The 24,453-nt window shown below is 42.4% G+C and overlaps 1 protein-coding gene across 1 annotated transcript in view; it reads right to left on the bottom strand.

Moving 5' to 3' along the window:
* The window catches only part of bckdhb (branched chain keto acid dehydrogenase E1 subunit beta), a gene marked incomplete at its 3' end in the record, with an annotated part of 40,771 nt that overhangs the window by 5,330 nt on the left and 10,988 nt on the right, over window positions 1–24,453 (bottom strand). The window contains exons 6-8 of the mRNA XM_071527463.1: window positions 21,975–22,083; window positions 18,665–18,762; window positions 17,070–17,180 (exon numbers count right to left, since the gene is read on the bottom strand). Of these exons, the coding sequence (XP_071383564.1) occupies window positions 17,070–17,180; window positions 18,665–18,762; window positions 21,975–22,083 (318 nt within the window). The remainder of the gene's footprint in view (window positions 1–17,069; window positions 17,181–18,664; window positions 18,763–21,974; window positions 22,084–24,453) is intronic.

The following is a 24,453-nucleotide window of genomic DNA, read 5'->3' as shown; positions in this document are numbered from 1 at the left end:
AGGAATAGCAAGAAATATCTGCTGTAGTTTGTTTATGGTTGATTTTAAATTCATAAATACAAATGATTTTGGATGTGGGCGTTCCAACAAGTAAAACACAAAGAACGCTTTCGAAAATTTCATTATCTACCGATATGACGTGAACGTGGCAGAAGACCGGCAGCCGGCAAAGTAAACAAGGATGTGTGTGACAACACTAAAAAATAAGTATCAAAGGGACTATTATAGCTGAAATATTGTGATAATTGTTCGATGACAGCTATTTAAAAACATGTGTAACTGCAGTGTGAGTGTTACTATGTAGAAAGAGTGTGTTAATTGCTTTTTGGGCTCAACTGTTGGACATTACTTTGGCCGTCTGAGTGTGTATTGGAGAGCAGCTTTATTATCAGTACAAAGTGTGGTTGAGGCAATGCTTTTTCTACAAAAAAAAATAAGCGGAATAGTGTGAACACCCTTTGATCAGCATTCCTACTTTCTGTGAGACGCTGGCTTGATGAATCCTGCTTCCTGCCTCTCTGCCCTGGCTCTGAGAGAGGAGGTGGAGGAGGTGGAGGAGGAGGAGGAGGGCTCCTGGTTGGTGGTGGCTGGTGGTGGCTGGGCTGGGCTGGGCGACAGCGCTGGTGGCTGCAGCTTTACTACTCATTGTGCTGCAGGGCTGTCATTAGACGGCAGAGTCGTTCCGCTGGCTACAGGGGAAATGTCATGTTTACTGCCATTCCCATACACACCCAAACGTAATGAGCGGCATGGAGCTCGTCCTCCCGCCTGCACTCCATCCTTCCCCCTTCGAACCATCCCTTTCTCCCTCCAGCTCCCTCTCCCTCCTACCCTCCCCAACTCTGTCGTTCCTCCACGCATCCCATCCTCTCTATCTATCTCAGCCCTCTCAACCGTTATCCTCCTCCCTCCATCCATCAAACCATCCATCTATCCCACTCTCCTTTCATCAAGCCTACGCTCTCAATCACAGCGCTCCCCACTAAAGGGCCTGACCGCTGAGAGACTGGCCGCCAACAACCTGGCATGGCCTCAGAGGCTAAGGTCACAGCGGTCACTCTCCCATGGCATACACACACTCACACAAAAACACACAGGGGGGGGGGGGGGGCACAAAAGCACGTGTACACACACTCAGCATACACACATATACTCACTCAAACGCACACACATGCTGTGCACAAACACACGCAGAGCTTTTCATAAGCTGCTTATTCAGAACCGATTGATTTAGGTTTTATGACAGCCATAGGGAGCTAGTTTCACAGGTAGTTACCTCCTGCTGCCGATGCTGTCACGATGCTTTGACATTAAAGTGTTGTTGCTTGAGCCAGAGGGAAGCCAGAGACACAAACGCAGACAGACAGGAAAGATCTAGACAGACAGAGCCATATTTATACAGTAGACAGTTATCATAGGGCACTAACTCATTCTAAAAGGACAGTGTACAGACTATGGGGATGAGGAGTGAATAAAAACAGTTCATACTTGCAGCTAAACAAGGCTGTGGTTTGACTGGTGCAGAAACACATCATGTGCTTTTGAATGACCCAAGTACTCAAAAAACAGAAGAAGCTGCCAAAGGGTTCATATATTTGTTGGATCTGTATTTTTATGCCGCTAAATTGGTTCAACCTTTCAAGAATAATGTAAAAATAGCAGTGATGACAAAAACAAAATCTGGCGTGCTTTTACTGTGTACGCACACACACACACAGTGGACTGCCATAGCCGCGGGAGCAAGTGGCTCCCAGCCTTCCCATTCAGTACGCCTCTTCTTCTCTCAGGCCGTCCATCAAAATGCGACAGGAAGAGAAAGTTTAGTTCTGTGCCGCCAGCGAGGAGTCGTCCTCGCCGCCGGGCCCGCTGGCTTTGCTCCCTTCCGCCGACCCTGTAATTGCGCTGCCACCGCAGGGTCCTAACTCATGCGCCATCATGTGATCTCCGTGACAAATGAGAGTCGAGACGCAGCTTGACTTCTTGCTGGGGCCTTTAAAGTGGCGCTCTGCGATTAGCGAGAGGGGTGAGTGCTCGGCGAACCGGAGGCCCCGTTAAATCACAGCGCTGAGAGAGAAAGAGAGAGAGGGAGAGGGAGGAGGAAACGCAAACACTCACTCGCTCTTTCAGTGCCATACAATCACTTACTCTCTCACGACAGAGGAAGGGAGAGAGAAAGAGTGAGAGTGAGAAAGCGAGAGAGAGAGAGAGGACGAGAGAGCACAAGAGTGAGAGAGCAAAAGAGAGAGAGGGGGAGAGAGAGAGAGAACAGCCTCAGCGCTGGGACTGTGGCCAAGCCATCCTCCAGAGGAGCCAGGACGCCAGGGGAGACCTCAGACAGAAATAACTCCAAACATCCCATAAAGACCCATTAAAACCAATTCAACTCAATTACACCCTGACACACACATATACACAGACACACACTCTACCTTTCTGCCCTGCAACCATATTGTACCACCAACTGTGCACCAGTATGTACACACACGACTACTAAGATACACACACGTGATGACAGCTTAGTGTGAGCATCTCACAGCCACCACATGTATGAGCACAGACAGAAAGGCAGTAAAAACAATCAACTTTTCTTTTAAGGCCCAATAAAACGGAGAATAACATAACCGAGTGGTGGATTCTGTGCGTCTAACATCCCAGCTATGTCTATAAGAGCGCAAATGGAGGCTGTAATGGGGATAACTTAGTAATAATAATATAAAATGAATATTAGGACTTTCTTGTAAGGAGGATTTCTATTTACAACAGGATAACCTGTATAAGATGAAGTAAAGTATATAGTATTCGAAGTAAATGGAATGGAAAATTTGAGTTCACTGTGTTAAAAAAATAAAATAAAATAAATCAGGGATTCAGCTAAATGTCGACACTACAGCTGCAGTGAAGGGAGGGAAGGATAACTCACAAACAAACATACCCGCCTCGAAATTCAGTAATTATTACCTCTGCCAAGGAGGTTTTGTTTTCACCCCTGTTAGTTTGTCTGTCTGTCACCAGGATTCCTCAAAAACGTATGAATGGATATCCATGAAATTTTGTGGACAGTTAGGCATTGGGCCGAGGAACAACTGATTTGATTTTGATGGTGATCCGGATCTAGGATTTGTCATTGTACGATCATCATTTTTAGCCATAACTATGAAACTAATAGAGATAGAGACTTTTAGAGAAATTAGGGATAGGAATGATGTCTGGAGAATCAGAGAGTCTGCGCTCTCCAAGAGTACAAACTGTGATGATGTGTGATGGGGGAATCACACTACTGTGCACTTGCTGAAGTTGCAATTCTCTCTCTCTCTCCTTTTGCTGTCTGTTTGTTTTGTTGTTCTGGTTATTTGGCTGGCTCATATGGAAACACACAAACCTACCCTTGCATACAAACACACATCTCCCACAGCATCTCTGGTTTCCCCCATCTCTCAAAACTCAGACAAATGTAAAATTTAACTGAACAATTCTTTATCCTATCATGTAGTTTCAAATCACATTGGACAGGAGCTGAATCAAATTTTATTGTCAAGTTTTCTAGTGGATCTTTCAGTGCACCATATCCTACACCATGTATGAAGACATGAATAGAAATCGCCTAGCAAACACCCAATGTCTGTACAATCTTGGTGTGTCCTAGTCTGCTCAATAGCTCACTGCCCTCTCCCTTCTCAGGCCAAGCAACATGTCTGTCATCATGATTACCAATGGCACTATAATTCCTGAGTGTGACTTTGTAAAGCCAAATAACCATCACACTGTAGACACAGAGGAGCTCACCACCTGTCAGAGGACAGCTCCTGGCCAAAGCCAGCAGGTCCCAAAGGAGGCTTCAGAGTACAGGATATCTGCAGGTTTCAGAAAGCCAAATTTAAGACCATTTTTATTTTTTAAATATATACTGTATATATAAATAAATGTCCGTTTTGCTACTCTCTATCGCTTTTACATTTTCAGCAGCAGCAACAGCAGTTTGTTTGGAATAAATAGAAGAAGAACTGGGTAGTTAGCATGTGCAGCGATAGCCACCATGGCTGAACAAAGAAAAGAGCGTCGCCTACAGAAACTCAGACTTCACGTCACAGTACTGGACACACTATTTGATTGACAGGTGATCTCTGGAAAGTGCAGTGTAAAAACACAGCAATGACCATTTAGCACCACAACTGTCGCCAAAACAGGGAATGAAAAAACAAGGATCTTGCAAATTACCACTTTAAGACCGTCGTGATGGTACCTGGAAATGGATTTAAGACCATTTTTAACAAAGTTCACAAAACCAGCCCATCTCCAATTGAACACAGCTAATGAAAGTTCAGGAACTACAAATGGAAAGTCTAAGAAAAGGGCCAAAACATAAAAGGGACATGTTAAGGGACATCCAATTGTGTTTCATACAGTAGACACAATGAAAAAAGCTAAAAAAAAAACCCAAAAAAAACCATTCATACTGCTTTACTAACCCTGTTCTGGATTAATCTAAGCTTGGGCATGCAGCGCAAAGATCATTGCATGTTGAAAAAAATAAGACCTCTAAAAGGCTGTATTTAAGACATTTTATTACTTTTTAAGCCCTTAAATTCAGATAATTTATTTTACAACTTTATGACTATTTAAGGACCCGTAGATTCCCCGGGGCAACAGAAAATCACTGTTAGTGTCTGTGAAGCTCTTGGATGTCTGTAGCATCCTCGTGACTCTTTGCCTTTTCCACTCAGGCCTGCTATCGGCCTCCAGGCTGACCTCGATGATCTCAATCTGCCCAGACCTGTGGCCAAGGCTCCTTAACTAAACCCTTCTTCTCCTCAGTGGAAAACCGACGACCCGGCCCAGCACAGCAGCAGCCCATCAGATCTAAAGTGCCTTTTGCTTTAGAGGGTTCATTCTCATGACAACATCGTCATCGTCATCCCCCTGCTGCGAGTGTAGAGTTTAGCCAGCAAACGCAGTATGAAAAAAAAAAAAAAAAAACAATACTTAAGAGTAAAAGCGGGGCTTCCTTGCATCATTTAGTTTATTCGCCATCATCTCAGCACTCTGTGGTAATATATTAATCACATCTGTTTAATCTCTATGGGAGACAGGCTGCAGTGAGTGACACAGTATGTTGATCTATGGTAATGATTGTAGTGATGTTATGTTGTGTGCAAAGGTTTTAGTGTCGGTGCCGTATATGATGTTTTGGCAAGGCTGCAAGGTTTTTCTAGTGTGTGCAGATGTGTGTTGCTGGTACAGAGTGGGCATCCACTCACAAACAAACAAACACAAATATCCTCCAAGAAAAACCCCTGACAGAAAAGGATAAGGATTTTTTTTGGTCTCTCGTGGATCTAGCAAACCGAAGGCTAATCTGTCTCTTTCATCAACAGAGCAACCCTATTCGATACTCACTGTGCGTCTGTCTCTCTTCTCTTAATCTCTATTGAGCGTCTATCAGAACTAGCATAAGCCTATACGCTTTTTCACCGTGTCTCTCTGTGTGGATCTAGAAAATTTAAGGCTATACTTCTCCAGCGAGTGACACATGGAGGAATTTGAGAAATCTCCAGTGCCTAACTGAGGAATGTGAGCACTGGCTGATGCCTGGAGGATGAATGGAAAAGAAGTCAGAGAGAGACAGAGACAAAGTGGTGGGGGAAGTTAGACGACAGAGATAGACGTTATTACACCTTTAAGATTTCAGGAAAGAAAAACATAGGATTGCTCAACCTCAAACTGTGAATATACCCTCCTAACCAAATAAATCACCTAAATGCCATGGGTTGAAAAGCTAGAGAACAGCATATTGCTTCTGCAGTGTCGCATTACGCCATACTTTTCATCAGCAACACCAGAAGAGAGGGAGAGGGGAGCTGGATCCACCACCGAAAACAACCATGAGTAATTTTCCACTGATATAACCGCCGAAACACTGCCGCTGTACGACACATGACAGAGTTATGACATGCACATTGGCCAAAAGGCATGCATGACCCCCCCCCCCCCCTCCCCTTCTCCAGTCTTTATCCAACTCCCTCTCTCCCCCCTTGCTTTCCCTCTCTCCACAAAGTCCTGCTGGTTCAGTCCACAGCGCCCAGTGTTAACATTGTAATTACAGACGTGGGCTACAATAATAAGAATGCAGGGAGTGGGGCCCAAACCTCTGGCCACTTTCTTCCTGTGCCATTTTCTTCTACTTTGATTGTTTCCAGTGCCTGGTGACAGTGGGCCAAAGATATTAGGAGTGTTGTGGTGGGCCAGTAAGCAGATACAGGCTGAGACCTCTGGACTGCAAGGGAAACACAGGCACAGTCCCAGTCTGTCTGTGTGCTAATCACTAGCAGGAGGCCTGCCCCATCCCTGGCCCCGCTCCAGACCACAGATACAGATAAAGGCAGAGTCAGCTCGCCACTGGACTGGGTGTAAAATCTGGCCAGGTATCGCCAAGGCAAAGGCACTGCACTGTAATGGCCCCATATGAATCCCAATAATATCTACACTTAAGGTAATAATCTGCATCATTATCATATAAATAAATGTCTATTTTGTAAACTATCACTGATAGATATAACACCTGTCAACGACAACTGAAACTATAGCCAGTTCATGAGAGTTTAGCAATGACCGTTTAGCAGCAAAGATGTGGCCAAAAAAACAATAAACAACAAAAAAAACTTAACAAGAAACTTGAGGATTGCCACTCTACGACAAAAGATGGGGCTCTTGCCAACTGGGCTCCTAGGCTTTGGAACAGCCATTACTTCAACTTATTTTTATAGTCTTGCTTTTAATTGATGACTTCTATCCCATTATTTTTTGGCATTTTATTGTTTGACTTATTTTCCATCTTGTGGTGCCTTATTTTTTTTTCACTTGATGGTGGTTGATTTATGATTGTTAAGGCCCTTTGTAAACAGTTAAAAAAAAAAAAAGTCAGCTATACTACTACAACTAATAATAATTATATTATTATTCTCATCATTATCCTCATCATCTACTTAAAAAAAAAAAAAAAAAAAAAAAAACGCTAGCTACAGACTACCTAATATTATAAGCAAGTTATGCTACACACCTGTGGCTACAAGTGAAATTTCACAAATGATGGGTGCCAATGCCACTTTAGCTGGTTGGGTGTATTTATGTGTTGTTACAGCACTGTCCAGGTATTTTTTGGACACTACTTTATCCTATAACCTTAGCCATGATTCATTGCTCTACATCATTATCATGGTGACAAGCTCAAGGCTTATCTTTCAAATTGGGAAATGGAGCAAAAAGATTGGGCCAGCATTTCTATATTCTACAGTTGGCCTTCATGGAATTACATAGTTCATTGGAAGGTGCAGGATGCTGCTGGAGCAAGCACCTAATAAATTAATTTAATTTAAAAGTGATGTTGCTGACATAATGCAGGCTCCAGATTATGTGTTTGTTTGCCTTTGCAACAACTTAACTAAAACCTGCTGTGCCACGCTGGGCCTCAAGTCTCCTGCAAGCATGTTCACATGCAACAGGCAATCAGGATCAAGTAAGCGTGCTCAGTGGGTGTTTGCCAGCAGACTTGCTTCAACACATTTCCATATGGCCGTTCAGAGACCTGACTTGGTTGGATGGGTTCCACACATTTTCATAACTCAACATGATCGTAGCTGAAACACTGGCCTGCTCCTTCAGGCCCCACTGGGAGAATGAGGCTACTATGAGTGAGTGGTTGATGTCAAAGTAGCCTGCTTAAGTGACGGGATCTTGTCCAATCCTTGTAAAAATATAAATGTCTCATTTTTCTCGGCTTCTAAACAATCAAAATCCAAAATTGAATCAGTTTATTTTTTCCACTGACCGACTCATACGGCACTCAACATGTCTCAAGTTGTGAGATGGTTAATAAGCTGACATCATCACCTTTTTTCTGCAAGTTAGCTCAAGGGAGCCGAGTAAAACTCTGTTTATTATAAAGTTTCATTATCAAAAATGCCCCTGCCAGATGCAGCAGAACAGTCCTGTTCTGCTGCATCTGGCAACCTAGGGAAATGGAAAAAAGGATCAGGATTAGTGTCTAACAGTCCCTGGTGTTGCCATAAGGCAAACAGAAAGCCGACTGAACCACAGCATCCTAACAGAACCAGAACATATTGATATTAGATCAAATTTTCCAAAATGACAACAATAAAAACCTTGGGAAAGGTGGAGGGGGGCAGGGGGTAAAATCAGTGCATGCATGTTCCACTCGTTTGGTTTCACTGTCTGTCCTCCTGAAAGCAACAGCCAGACTCATTTATTAATCATAAATATTGAGGTTATGGTTTAAATGTTTGAAGTGAAGCAAAACAAATTTTGCGGCTTCTTTTTTGCAATCGCTATCAAAAGATGGTTTCCATTTGGGGGCGCCAGGATTAGCATTGCCTAAACATTAAAAATCGAATAAATATTTTTTTTGCAAAATCATCTTTTTAATGATCATGTTCCATATTAGAGTGTGGTAGCGATTCTGGGATATTTTCCATTCATCCATCTATCCATCCTGCACAGCTCTTCTAAAGTCTTTGCCCAACTTCAGTTTCTCTTTATAGGCTACTTCAAAACAACTGAAACTTATTCATCGTTCCCAAATGACATATTATTCACTCCATATAATTATGGTAGGTAGTATTGAAAACAATAACAACCACAGCCGTCGAAACAAGAACAGTACGTTAAACTTGACACTGAGCAGGAAAACACTGGTGCTCCCTGAATCCATTTGCCTTTCATGTCCTTTTCCACATCAGTGCATGACAAACAAACATGTCTGAGCATACTGTGTCCTACCTGACTCCTGGCTGCTTCCACATACTGTATTTACTTGCTGTCTTTGACTAGGACACACATTATGGCTTGGAGCCACTTAGTGAGACTGAGAGGTAAGCAGAGCCTTGATAAGAGGGTCTTATCTGTGCAGCAAGTCAACAGACCCCCGAGCTCTTGGTACACTCGCACACTGCAACCTGCATCACTTCCAAGAATCACAGCGCTGCAGAACAGACGCTGCTGCACCTGTGCCTTACTTTCCTCCTTAAACCCCTGCCTACCTCCCCACCTCATCTCCTCTTCTACCGTCATGCATACACCCATCTCTTCCTTCGTTACTGGCACTGACAAATTAATTCATATGCTGCAAGACTTGAGATATTGGTGCACTTGCGCACAGTCCTTAGATGACTCCTCCTGCATGTGTTGTGGAGTTGAATAGGTTCAGCCAAACTGGTTGCATCACCAGGAGGGCTGAGTCCCTGGAAGCACTGGAGTCACTAAGACTCCAGAGGGAGCGCAGGCCAAGAGACACATCTGTCAAGACAGAGAGACAGTTTCCGGTGCAGTGCAGTGGTCGTCGGTGCCGGCCTTGGTGCCATCCCTGATGCTGCTCCCACCTATTGTGTCTCTGACCATGTGTGTTCTGTGTGCAGCTGTTTTCTACCCTTCCTCTGTACGTGTGTGTGTGTCTGGTTGTGTTGTGTGTGTGTACGCGGCTTCCCCTCTCTCCTCTTCTCTGACCAGTGCAGTGTTCTACCTGGCAGTGACGGGTGCTGCCCTGGCTCTTCGTCGTCAGTGCTGGCCTTGCTCTTCCCTGCTGCTGTTCCCACCTGGAGGCTGAATTACGACTGCTGCCCTCATTTCACTGAATTTTTAGCGCTGATCTCAGCCCCTTCTCATCGCTACATGCCGCCTCTCCTTCTTTTTGTCTCTCTCGGTTTTCTCCTGTCCTTGCCTCAGCCCGCCCAAGGTTTCTTCCAAGTTTTCCTACTAAGGTTTCTCTTGGGAGTTTTTCCTTGTGTGCATTAGGGTCTAAGGCTGGGGGTGCCGGGTAGGTTAGGCTATGTAGAATAGGTAGATTGTTTGTCTTGCTAAAATCTGCTCTTGCCTACCTTGTGTTTTTCGCTATGCTTGTCCTATATAATTTTGTTCACCATTGATTGTGTTTAGTTAGATCTAGCTAGAAACATTCTTTGTAAAGTCCTCTCAGACATGCTTGTGATAAACAAACTTGAACTTTACGTTTACACTCATTTAAGACAAGACAATGAGCTGGAGAAGAGAGAGTTACAAGTAGTATCGGAATCAGGACCAATCCAGCTAAGTATTCGTACTTGGATCAGCAAATGAAGATGTCCCGATATTGATACTTGAGTGACAAGCGCTTTGGCGGAATATAAAACTTTTCTGAGGGGAGGAACATGGACATGTCAAAATCCTGAAATGCTACTATTGGTTAAGTTCATAGGCATAGCAGCTACTGTTTAAAGGCTTGGCTGGCGCAGGCTAAATGCCATTCTGTTTTATTGGGACTCTACCTACCGCACTGTTGTTTAGCTGTTGTTTAGCTGGACAAGCCGTTTTTGAGTCTGTCAATAAGCCTTGTTTGACAAATGTAAAAAAAATAAATAAATAAAAAAATTAAAAAAAAAGACGGAATTGAGAAGCTATATATTTTGTAGCATATTTGCTATTTTATTATTTCATTTGTCCTTTTTTTTTTTTTTTTTTTACTGAGGATTGATATACAATGGTCGGTGCATAATTTCAGCAAATAAATGAACGCAACTGATGCACTTGTTGCTGATGTTCCTGATGTTCCTGTAATTGTTTATTAATAGGCCAATACTGGGCAGCATGAATGACAGCTAGGCTAGATGTAGATTCATCTTCATTAATCTACTACAGACAGACGTAAATAGCTTCCACTCTGGCAGTGAACTAGTCTAAACAGAGTTACCAGGGGCACCGCGAGCATCTGCCAACACACGCCTGTTACCAAAGCAAATGGCGGCGGTAGCAGCATCTACTGTCTCCAGCAACCTCAGGTAGCTGAGCACAGCCAGAGTTGATACTCTAACAAGGGTAAGACAGGACAGCAAGACACTTCAGCCTATCACAGTGAACTTCAGAGACAAGTAGGGTTCGACCAATATGAGTTTTTGATAGCCAATATTGATTCCAATACTTTTGGACTTGAAGCTACTGGTATCGGATATATTGTGCCGATATTCAATATATTTATATTTGACCATTTTCAGGCAATAAATGAATAACACATCACACATACTTGTGGAATCCGGTCAAAAGGTCAGATTAGAATCAGTTCAGGTTAAGGGCTTCCCATAGACAACCAGTGTCATACTGATCAATTATACAATAAATATGTAATCAAATAAACCATATCATATCAGAGCTGGATGACACTGCCTGGCCAATATCCGGTTTTAACAGAACACAAATATTGGCTCAACTTATCCCAGCAAACTGATAGACAAACTGATATCAGTCTAACCCTAATGACAAGGCTAATAGTAGTAGTGCAATTTGTATAAATTATATACAACAAATAAAACACAATGAGTAACATAAGATTACATGAATTCAAGCTAGCACCGTCGGCCTCATGTACACATGCGTTCTGGGGTTCATTCAGGGACACCATACGATGAGTGGAATGTGCGGTACCTGGACTGAAAGTGGGAACAGTGTATCTTTTATAGGAGCAGATTAGACTTGCAAACTCATAGACCAGCATAGACTTGCTAAGAAGACAAACCCTAACACACTTATTCAGTCTTTCTGTCTTTCTGGGTGAAAAGACAAAAAAAACACTGGGTGGGATGACTGCTGTAATACTGAGAGAGTGAGAGAGGAGATAAAGGGAGAGAGGCAGAAATATGACAGACCAAGCTTTGTGCTTGGCGAGAGACTAAGAGATACCAACCAAACTTTGGAAATAGCCTTCCCCCAGCAGATATTACCACTTTTTATAGTGACAGCTTCTTGGCCCCCTCCATCTAGTGCGCATATCCCGTAGTACAAGCATGTTCTGGTGATGAAAAGTTGACTTTTTGAACCCATCCATCAGGACAGCGGCGAAGAAAAGTATACATGAACTCTACTGTAAGGTTAGTGGAGAACAATGTATGACTGCTAGGCTTATACGCTCACTTCCAGCGCTCCAACAAATTGATTAGGTGAGGTAAAGGGGGCAAGTGAGCCAATCCATCCACAAGCTTCCTGGAAAACAAAAAAAATTTGACATTCATTTTTCTGGAAAGCATTTTATTGGTGACATGCGCGCAAGGAGCTTGGAGGCCATCTGCGGGGCTTCCCTGAAACTAGCAGCCACATCTTGATCACATCAGCCGGTTGAGGCCAGCAGGTTTGTCTTGGACAGGCGTGTCTGGAAGGGCAGTTGTGCCTCATGGTGGATAGAGCAGTCAAATAACTGGGGAGCTGAGTGGAGGGCCATGGGAGAATATAAGAGGCCCATTGTGGAGGGACATAAGGCACTCCAGGTCCCAGAGCTGCTGCCCGACAGACTCTATGTGAGGCATTATGGGAAGTGCCATCTCCAATCATGGCTTAAGAGCCAACAACTCTATTACAGACCGGCCTTGCGGCCCGCTCTCCCCGTTTCCACACTGGCTAGATCTGGAGTCTGGAAAACCTGAGAACGAAGCTGAATCACTAACGATGCACTAATACAATAACGGGAGCAGAGATGTTTTATACTGCTGACTGGCCCACTCAGAGCCAAGTCATACAAATGTGGAGCCATGGAAGGATGGGCAGAAATTTGGGCTGAAAGGCCATCTGAAAAACATTAAAATGTAGTAAAACAATAGGGAATGAAGCACCCCACTCAGAGAAGAATCAAAAAGCTCTCCTGCAGTGTGTGCTCTTGATAACATGGGCATCTTTATAGGACTAAAACTCCACACATACTTTGACCAAGTAAGACAGGGAGACTTTCCACAGTATATCATCTGAGCCGTGGGTCTGGCAGGGGCAAACCAGCCATTTTGTTTATCCCTTAAATGAACGACTATTACATTTACTGGACCGCTCCAGACAGTGGGACAAAATAAAATACACTCACTTTTTCTCTACTTTTACAGCAATTTCTGCCCATGATTCCCTTTGTCAACAAGAGGGTTGAATATATTTAGATCCAAGTACAGCTAGTTGCTGCCAGAATGGATCCCTCAGGAAACGGAAAGATGGCATGTTCCTCTAAAGCGCTGCTTTAATGATCTCTCATGCTGAAAGACACATCATTCTTCATTTATTTTACTCACCATGCTCAAAAACAACAAGCAGGCTACATATAAATCAACTGCACAACACACACATATGCACACGCTTTTTCAACTGAAAGACGCAAAAGGTAAATGTGACTCATAGCACATGAAAGATTTTAATTGGCTGCCAGCAGCCGGATGTGCGTCTGCGGCCTATCTCGCTGTCTGTACACTCACCGCATCAGCCCATGAGTTAATCAACGGTTCAAAAGGCCAGCTTTAAAGAGATGTAAGCATGTCGGAAAAGCTGGACACCAGGTGTGCAATCTTTTGAATTAAGAAGCCGATGCGATTACTTGCCTACTATCTCTCTAAAGTCAAGAATAGCATTCGCTCCAAGAATCTATTTATCAGAGAACAGCTTTTACAAAAGCAAAATGTATTCAAATCCAGTTTCCTACACCTTTAACTATGTATTTAATAAGCCAAAATAAGAACTCAACTTCATTTTGTGGTCAAAATATGTTTTACAGCACGCCATGCCTCGGGAATAAGGCACACTATGCGATGATTTGATTTGCAGTGATGAAAATACAGGCTAGGTTCCTGCCAATACTTATTGATCATAGCCTGGTTATTTCCTTGGGCAACTGTTTTGAGAAAAGGTCGAGGCCATGTTGAAGAACCGCATGGCCTGGGAAAAATAACAATAAAATTCATACACACTGACCTTAACACAATACACAGAAACAACTGACGGCTTTCCATAAAATGTAAATAGCATTGTATATAGACATTCCACTCATAGCAGTTCTGCATGGATGCTTTCTTGTGTGAAGAAATAGTCTCAGCATCAGCAGAGTTGCAGCCACAGAAGCATCCAGATGCCAGGCCTGCCCAGGGGCCGGGAGCAGTCGGGGAGCACCCAGTAGTTAGGGCACCACTGTTTGGGGTGACTGAGGGCACGCAGGGCCTTTTCATCATTTCATTCATTTGTCTAAATGCTCTCCATTGTTGCAGAAAAGTCATTGCTATACTATAGTTAGTAGGCGTATGTTTTTCTTCTGAGGTTTTTGAGAATAAATTTTATTTTTTGGGAAATCAAGACAATGTAATTGTGTGCAGAGCTCTGAATGTGTGTAATATTTTTCAATGAGATATGTAGAGGTTTAAGACTGAAAGCCTTAACGGCACAAATGAAAAGTACATAGCTCAAAAGAGGACCTCCACTGGTGGCAATATGTTAGAGAGGTATTCACATCAGCCAGTAATGAGTTCACTGAGAGAATAATTCTCCATCTGACTATGCCACTGACTCATAAATAATAGAAAGCAGTCTGTGTGTCTATGGCAGCTATAAAAATTAAACCTTGATAGTTTGAATTTTAGACAGTTATTTTTTATTCTTCGCCAGGAAGTCTTCACCAGTCATAATGTGGTGAAAAGGTTTTTCAAATGGCGCTGCAGTTACCCGGACGACAGCCCCTTAACGTTGTTAGCGTTTATCAATAAAACCAATGGCAAGCGCTTTAGAAACTTGTTCCTATAATGTGACAAATGACTCGTTGATAAAAAGCAACAGATTACAATTCAAGATGTCAAGGTATCCTATCAAGTATGTTGATTTAATTATTCCATCATACAGTGAACGGCCTACATGTCAACACACACATAACACATCAATAACACATACTTACTCAAGTTAACAAAAAAAAAGGCATCAGTGGTACATTTAGATTCATTTTGATCTTCTGCAATGTGTTCGCTTCATAATTAGCAAAGATCATATCTACCATTGTAAAAACACATGTCTGTTTCTATTTTTTGACAACCAAACACTATCTCATCATAACGTCTATAGCACCTTTTATGCATAAAAGAAACAGGCCAAGATATTTGATCCCGCTGTCCTTTTTTCATCAAGTCAGTGCTGTTCCCATTCCCTAGTTTCTCGCCATTTCAAAACACGAAAACACAGAGCTCCTCTGCTTTTTCTTTACAAAGTAACTGGAAGTCTTACATAAGCTTAACAGAACCAGAGACTCACGCTTGTTTTTGTTCTGACTAATGCACATCTGGACGGAAAATTTGGCACTGCGCTGCAGATTGATTAAAAGATAAAATAAAAGATCGTAATGTGTATTCATATGCATTAGCCCTGGTGCTAATAATCATGATTTAGTCTGAAATGTGTTAATTCTGTTCATCGCTATTCACCAACAGCTTGATTAAAGGCTTTTTCTGTGCTAAGTCAGCAGAACATGCCACAAGAAAGCATCTCAAAGGGTGAAACATCTTGTCTAAGGACACCAATATAATATGACAGTAACTAAATTGGCAGATATAAAAGAGGATAAAAGGCTGTGGCATTATTAGTAGCAGGAGTGGGGGTAGGGCAGCGATGGAAAGGCAGGAATCAGGTTATGGGTGTGAAGATGACACATATCCAAGGAGGCATTTGGGTGGAGGAAATGTCAAGGAGAGATTTTGTTGACAAGCCTGAGACGGCAGGCCTGCCCATAGGCCCACTAAGCAGCACATAAACACACTATTCAATTTCATGGCAGTTGTTTTAATGTGGCAGCATTTTCAAAAAAAAAAAAAAAAATCTTCACATTTGAGACATCGCCTCTTGGAATAAACAATCTGTAACAGACTATTGCTCACTTCAACTTGCAAGTCCCTCAGCGCCAGCAGAATACTACAGTCTATGCCATTGGTTCCAATCGACTCCCTATTAAATTACTACCCTCCTACCGCAATTTCATCCTGTGCCTTAACTGTTGGTTATAAGATTTGCTTGGCAGCCGAAGCTGCACAGTGCTCACTGACTGTGTCATGTGTTCCACCAGAGGGACATGAAAATTGGACAATAAATATGCAAAATAAAAATGAATCTGGCAATTCAGTTGAAGGATGTCTGCAAAAACTAGTGGTGTTGACACAACAAGACGGCGCGTGACATATTCTAAGAGGGCCATTTATAAAGCAGCATCCCGAGAGTGGAGAGGATGCATATACATGGTTCATGTCCCACTGTCAAGCTTCTAGAGGCTCGCCTTAACACAGAGCTGGACTTTCATTTCCACAGAGCTTTTCAAAACATCAGACTTTCTCCGTCTGTCTGCCGGCCTGGTATCCTGGTGGTTTAGTCTACTGACACTCAGCGCACTTGTGGTGCGGATCGCCCCTGCTGACCAGGAAAGAATCCTGCATCTGCCGTCTGTTTCTGTGCCATTATTCCCCAATTTGTCTTGCTTTCAGCTACCACCCCCATCTCATAATAAAGAACGATGGAATCCCCACTGGAAAGCACACTCCTTTCTCAAAACCCTCCCAAATAAAACATTTTTTTGGTTAGCACCATAGCCTGTGTAAGGCCGAGGCAACATAAACTAGCAGTCAAATCTTACCAGCTGTGGAAGGAATCCTGTTTATCACACACCACAGGGAACCACTCTGTCGAGAAGAACATTGTTTCTGCGCCACAATAAAGCAAATCTTAAATAAAATGTGAATAAGGGGATGAGTCCATTGCTGAACAACGATTTAATCTTCTCGATAATATCAGTGTAAGTGATCCAAATAAAATATTCTACAGGAGTGTCATGTAATCACTTGGGAATGCAGAATATGGCTGCCGTCTGTGAGCAAAGATGAATAGATGTCAATCTAATGTGCAAGTATCACCCGAAAACTATTCGTAGCACTGACAGATGTACAGTGCCCTTCACAGTTATTGGCACACTTGGCAAAGATGAACCCAAAATATATATCTATGCATATATATCAATGTATCTGTATCGAGAGAGATTTAAAGATAGATAAGCACACAAACAATAATTGTTTTTAGAATTTCAGAATATTTGTCATCAGACACTGAAAATAAGCAACTGCCTCCAAATAAAAAAAAATAATTTTCTAAATGTGCTCAGCAAAGAATAATTTTACTTGTGCTGTTCACTGTTTTGCAACTACTTTGGTCTCATTTTCACTCAGGGTGAAAGGTGCTGTAGATTTGTGTTTGTATGTGTATTTCTGTGTCACCTTGCAAACAGTTTCAGTGTCCCAGGGCAGGATGGTCTGTAGATCGATGACCTCGCAGGACACTCCCAGTTTCTCCTGAGCCATGTTGGCGACCTCCCTCATCACATGGATCTGAATGGAAAACATCAAAGGAGGAACACATAATGCAGTTTACTGTTACTTTACAGTTTTACTGTTAGGCTGGGATTTTATGCGTGAATGTTGTGATAATTGTTTGATCACAATTATTTAAAGACATGTTTAACTGCAATGTGAGTGTTATGAGTGTTGAAAGGACACGTTTTAATCACTTTTTGGGTTCAACAGTTGGAGAGTACTTTGGCCCTTGACTGTATTGGAGAGCAGTGCTACTGGCAAACTGAAGCTATATAATGCTCTACAGTGAAGTCAGTGACGGAATTTTGAACACAATCAATCGTCATAATGGCAAAAACTAGAAAAATAAGGACCCAGTTGAAAATAACTGGAATTATTTAATTAATAAAAGGCATTTATGCAGCTCCAAAAACAGCAATTTCAACCTCAAAGCATGGAGTGAGAGTTAGTCCCTTCAAATCATCTTTTGAGTAATGAATGAAGCACTTGGGTTCGTTGAGTCCATGTTTACTGGCAGGCCCTATTGGCTGCTCCCAGATTAACAATGGCTGTGATAAATCTGAAATCTCACAGCTGGAGGAGTTGTCAGCAGTCAAACCAGTTTGAAAGATACAGGCCTAACCCTAACAAATAAGCTCATAATTGTAAGCATTCATTATGCAATGATGCTGTTGTTACATTACTGCCAGCAGATAAAGTGGATCTTTCTGAGGCAACACTCAATAATAGATAGAGATTGCGAAGACTAGGGGGAAAACCTTCCTGTCTGGCTCATTAGAAACCTTTACTGTGAGCACTGGGCACTGCTCCTACCACTCCACTGTGGAAGCTGTTTTCTTTACTCTCATCTGCGCCGAGCTGACGGATGAGGGAGTAATGGGGTGGGAAAGAAGACTGGCATTTCAAAAAGGAGAGCCATGGTTTCCACTACTTTACTGGATCTTCTTTCTTTTCTCTCCGCCCTTCACCCTTCAACGATAATACCGGCTTTGATGGAGCCGTTTTCCTCCAATGCCTTCTGACCACCCTCTGCTACAGGTACATTAGGCCCCCTCTACCGGGCCAGGATAAGCCTGTTAAAGTGGCTAGGCACAAGCTACGTCAGGGATGACTCCCGGAGAGCTATAGACACCTTGATACTAAGCTGCGGAAAATAAAATCTCAAGGACGAAAAGAAAAAGAAAGGGAACAATGGAAAGTGTTCGACAGACATGTACTGTTAACATGTGGAGAGCCAAGAACAGACTTGATGCTGTGGAGATGTCTGGGAAGATACAGTCACAGACCGCTGGCTGGGAAACCCCGCTGAGAGACAGGGGGCTTGTGATGGAGTTAGAGTTAATCCACTGCTCATCTCTGTGGCTTTAAATGTCACTGAGCGGAGATGAGACGAGGTTCTCTTTCCTCTGGCCGCAGGCACTGTGCCACAGATAGACGACAACTTAGGACTGCTCAGGACACCCATTGAGAATCTGCCAGTGATGCTCTGAATCTCCTACCTGTGTCCCCCAGGCAACCAAAGTGACGTCACTTCCTTCCTGTAGGACCTCGGCCTGCGAGAGTGGGATGGTGTAGGCCTCCACTGGGACCTGCTCCACTGAGAAATCACACACACACACACACACACAAACACACACAGTGACAATAACAGATTAATATTCCATCAGCATTGTCACTCGCTTGCATGCAAGTACATTATGCACATGCTCATGCACAAAATAACTGAGGGTCAATTCCGAACACATTCATTAATCATTTCATTATGTAGCCTGTGGTCTCCATGTAAAATAATAAGGTCCCAAACTGCCCATACCTCTCTGTGATAGAGTGTATGACAAACTGGTGAAATGACAGACACAGTTAGAAATACAATTCCCAGTCAAGAACACACTATCTGACCCGTTCCAGATGCCTGTTCATGCTTTTTCCAGAACCTCATCTCTCACCAGAGGCCAAGTGTGCTTTTATCAGCAAAATCTAATGTATGATGTAATGATATCAGCTGCCAGCTGACAGGCACATAACCCTGATCAAGCTTGACAAGAAAACACTGGTGGGATGGGATATGGTTCAGAGAAGGGCCCACATAAATGGGACATTAGTCCAAATAGGGGGGCCGTGCCGCCAGTCTCTCTTTGAACCAAAGTCCAAGACAAAGTGCATGTAAGTACATGGTTTGAATAATAGTTAATAATATCTTGGAACACTCCAGCATAGTCATGGAATTCATTACAAAGCAAAAACTTATCATAAACTCAAACTGCCGTCACTATCAAACATGCAGCCTATTAGCAACGCTTCTACTGCATGAACACAAGGCATAAAAACAAAACGTAGTATTTTAACCATATCTTTGGATCTCATTCACCCTTATGGCTTTGACTCAGAAAAAACAAAGTATATGGGATCTTAAGAAAGTGTGAGTGGATTGAGTGAGTGGGGGAAATGTGGTCTTGAAAGCATTCCTGCATGGCAACGCATGAACTCCAAATTGCAATTAGACACAGTAATTATACTCAAGGGAGACGTGGGGTTTGAGACCTTTCTGGAAATTTCGTGAATGACTTCCATCCTTGCAAACCTTGTAGAAGCTGTAAAGGAGGAGACTGACGATCTCCACAATTCAGGATGTTAAAACAGCTTGAGGAGCTTGGGCTAGTCCTATGTGACTCAGATCCTGGTTTAGGCTTCCAGACAGACAGAAACTGGGCCATTTCAGTGGGATAATAGCATTTAGCAGAATGTTACAATTGAATTATGAAAACTAGGTTATGCTTTAATGGTTATGCTTTAATAAGTGGAATATCAGCCCCCACATAACAGTATGGCCTAGATGAGGCAAATGTGTGGTTTTTATCCACTCCTGCAAGAGAAGAGAGAGACCGCTGCAATTAAAAACATGACTTCATAATCCAAACAGAGATCACTCAGAGCCATGTGGACCCGGCACGAGAGCTGGCTCTCTTTGCCCTTTTTACGAAATCAAAATAACTCCTTAAACGCTACCAGTTCTGAATCCTGTGTGTGAAATAGATGAGTGATTTGTCACACAGCTGGCAATACAGTAAGAAAATACCTAGCAATGGGGGAAAAAAAACTTTAAACCTGAAAAAAAGGAGGGGAATATCCATTAATGTGGGTGGTACTGGAAAGTAATGTCTTTATTTTAGCTTGACAAAACCACCTGGTCAGTAAATTCATCCTCTTGCAAACATATGGCATTTCTCAACATTACGCTGACTTTAACCGACCCATATCTTGTCACAGACTCTTCAAAAAAGTGGATGTATTATATTTGGCACTGGTCCAGCTGAAAATGCAGCAAAAAAAAAGTGACATGGAGAGCAAGACCTTTCTTAGAGAGATAAGCCGATTACTGGTTTACTGTCTCATCACTCTCTGAGAAGCTAATATACCAAGCCTGTCAAGAGCCATAACAATTCAGCAGCAACGCAAACAAAAACACTCCCAAGAACCCAGACACCTGCTCTTGGCTGCCCTGTTTTACTTAGCGTGCAAAAACCACATCAATCTGGGACATTATGTTTATCAATCTTATTATCAATGTCTCCCTCTGACACAAAGCTACACATCATCCAACCTCTCTCTTTATACGATCATGAGACAGATCAATCATCAGGTGAATTTGAGCCCAGCTTTTTCTTAGCCACTGAATCATATTGTTCTTCAATAGATTATTAGGCCACAGGTTTGAGATATTAAAGACATCAATAGTAATAAAATAGGCCTGTATCAAATACCTACCTACATATTTTGTTTATGTATTCTATACATATATTTTCTGTTTTTCACTCACATTTGAAACAGGTGAGACATTATGTGCTGCTGTAAAACTACACAATACCACATTCATCATCACTGAGTCCCTATAGGACTAAAAGTTAAAACTTTACTTGACTAAAAGTCAAGTAAAAATCTCAGGAAACAGTGAGGGAGATGTGATGGATGGAATCACTGCTTTTCAACAGATGAGTGGTTTTAATATCAGACTACACTGTAACATGAGAAATGTTCTGGGCAATGATCGCTCATCTAGCGCCATAATCAAAACAGTCTCAGCAGTCCATTTTAATATTTCGCAATCTCATCTGGCTCTTATCACAGAGGGAAAACTAACAAAACCTGTGAAAATCAGAGGCTTCTCTTTGAGGCTGGAGGTGCCAATCCATTCGGGTTCTGCCTTTCGTTACTATAATGGGCTCCAACAACACAGCAATGCAAGAAGAGAGTCGGTAGCCAGCATCGAGTCTTCACACAACAAATAAAACAGTTTTTTGTTTTTTTTAATGCCCAGGATTAACATCCAGCCACTGCAGCACTGGTTTGGCAACATATGGCAACAACTGTTTAGACTGGACTAAGACTTTACTGGATACCGTTTGGCATGACAGCCTGACCAAAGCCACGCTGCTGACCTCAAGTTTAACCATGCTACTCTGAACACCAACGCCGCCTTGCAGCAGAGCGGTCGAGCCAGGGAGGGGAGGGGAGAGAGGATTCAGCCCTGCACTGTCAACAGTTCACAGCCCATTTGAACCGGCTGCTTCACACTTGTGATCCTGCTGAACTCACTCACAGCCAGGCACACTGTTTGTTTGTTTTGCTTCAGATCTCTTAAAAAGGACGACATTTGCTTTCAATAAGGGATACAGGGAAACGGATAAAAGGCCAGAGATGGAGGATCCTAGAGAAGGCTGAACATGAGGGGAGACAAACAAAGAAAGCAAACAAACAAGCACTCACAGTTACGTCAACTCCAGATTCATTTCTACCCACAATCCAGCTTACCTGCTGCTCTATAGAGGATCTTGGGCTCGAAGAATATGCAGGGGTTCTGGTCAGCGATGCAGGAGAGGAGCAGCCCCTTGGCCTGCACCGGACCTCGAGGTATTACAACCTGAGGAACACACAACACACTTGAATAAGGCTTTGTAGCGTTGTCATGACAACTGAAATTTCAATACTACTTCAACACCATTGCACAATATTAATTTCAAAATATTAATTTCAATACTACATTTTATAAATGTTCAATATTTTCACCAAAAAATTATTTTCAACGTTGCCTCCACAAGGCGTATATGTGCAGATGGCACATGGATTGAATAGATGAAAGAAGAAGGCGGCTTGGAATAAACAGAGCTGCAGAGAGTGGACAGCAGAAAAATTCAAGTGTCAAACAGCTGAAAACATGGCAACGTCAAATAAGCCACCATGTCTTAAACTGGATGCTAGCCCAATTAAACTGGTGCCAGGAACGCAATATGGAACTATTTCACTTACAGAGCCAACAAAGACACAAAACCAACATATCAAAACCGCTATGCAAAAGCGGCTTCATGGCTCAATGATTTTTCTTGTTTGTCATGGTTATCATACTTGTACTGAATTTTTAGATATCAAACTTAGAATTGGTATTGAAGTCTAAATTCTGGTATCATGACAACACTAGGCCCAAGCTTGATCAAATCTGTAAAACCGTACGGTGGAAATGTCAGTCAAACACAGCTGACTGTGCTGACAGTATGCATGGTGAGGGAAGATAACATTTATTAGCCTGACCTTTGCTGAGAGACAGCCAGGGATGTTTATTGCTATCAGCTATGGATACTCACGACGGATGAACCGCAGTTGTAAACCATACAGTCGTTTCCAGTCTGTTGCATATGAGAAACTTTAACACTTGTAACTTTCATGATGATGACTGTGTGTATATGTTTGGGAGGGAGAGCGGAGGGGGATGTTACATTTGGCATATTTAACACAGCCTTGTTTACTTTGTGCATATGTATTAAATTCCAGCTTAATGACACACGCTTTCAGATGAATGCAGTGCATGTTGAACCCATGGTCATCCCACCATGAGTCACGCATTGATTTTGGAGTGTGAGAGCTTCATTTTCCCCTCTTCTATTTCACTGAACGTAGAAGCAGAGAGCTACAGGAGAAAGAGGAGCGCGAGCGGCATGGTTGGGTCGAGAGCATTAACGAGAATCTGTAGTCAAAATGTTTCGCCATTCTACACCCATTAAAATGTAGTTCAATGAGCAAAAGTCAAAGCACTGTTTGCTTTTTAAGTCAATATAGATTCACATTGAATTTTAAGTGCAATAGAGCCAATATGATGTCAGCCAACAAAAAAATACATTTTGGCAGTAGTGCTGCTGGTGGGTTTTCTTTTTCATATAGAGCAGCACATCTTGGGAGTAGTTTTATTTTTCTACGTGAGGCAGGCAGAGAGTCCCATTTGTAAAAATCTCTACTCAAAACCGGTTTGATCTTTCATTTCCATACAACTCCCTCCCTCCTGTCTTCTTTCCTCATTCCCTCCTGTCTTCTTTCCTCATTCCTCTAAGTCCTGTACAACTAAACATCACCAACTAATCTCTTCCTGTGGCACCAACTGAGACCTATTAACACAGTCACCAACACATGCACTTCCTTGTAAACTGGTCCTCAAATTCATCCCCAGATATTAGACTGCAAAAAAAAACAATTATCAGGATTTTAAACACGGTTCCCACACTCACTTAAACATCAAATTCAAGGGCTTTTCAATGACTTGCAAGGTATTGTTTGACTCACAATTGGCATGTTTTGGGGCAAGACATGACAGTGATCAAAGTTGGACATCGTAAAGGCCTCATTTTTTACTCATGATCTTATCAAGTCAAGAAATCATGGTGAAACCATTCATTTTAAAAACCGCTGCCATATCAACACAAATTTTCCTCAGGAAGTAACGTGTTGATCCTAGAACTGAGAGATCCAGTGTGCTGAGGCACACTGATGAATTTGGGTGCTATATTTGAATTTAAAAAAAAATCAGGTACTTTCAAGGCCATCCTTTCATTTAAAAACATTTAAAGCCTTAGTTTATTTTTCTCAAATTCCTGAGCTTTCACTACTATCAAGAAAAAGATACCCGATTCACAAAAATTCTGGAAACAAGATGATTTACACTGGAAACATGTAGAACAATCTCACCACATTGTCAGAATTTCCACTTGTTTTAAGAAAGATTAACACTCAATGCTAAATTAAATGACTTGATAAGATGGATATTTTTTGCAGTGTAGTTCCCCCACCTAACCAAATCTGTGTTGGTATGGGACTTGGACCCGTTTTTCCCCTATGACTCCTCACTGTTGTAGTTGTCCAAGGATAATTCTGGTTATTTTCAACCTGGGCCTTATTTTCATAGTTTCAACAGTCTGATCAAAATTTCATGAATTATTTCACGTACTTCTCAGTTTGCAGGGAGAGC

Source organism: Centroberyx affinis, unplaced genomic scaffold (assembly GCF_046629955.1).
Source record: "Centroberyx affinis isolate AG114_WGS23_722 - 3 ecotype Tasmania unplaced genomic scaffold, CSIRO-AGI_Caff_v1 ptg001541l_1, whole genome shotgun sequence".
Lineage (NCBI taxonomy): Eukaryota > Metazoa > Chordata > Actinopteri > Beryciformes > Berycidae > Centroberyx > Centroberyx affinis.
This window is presented reverse-complemented; position numbering and strand designations above follow the sequence as displayed.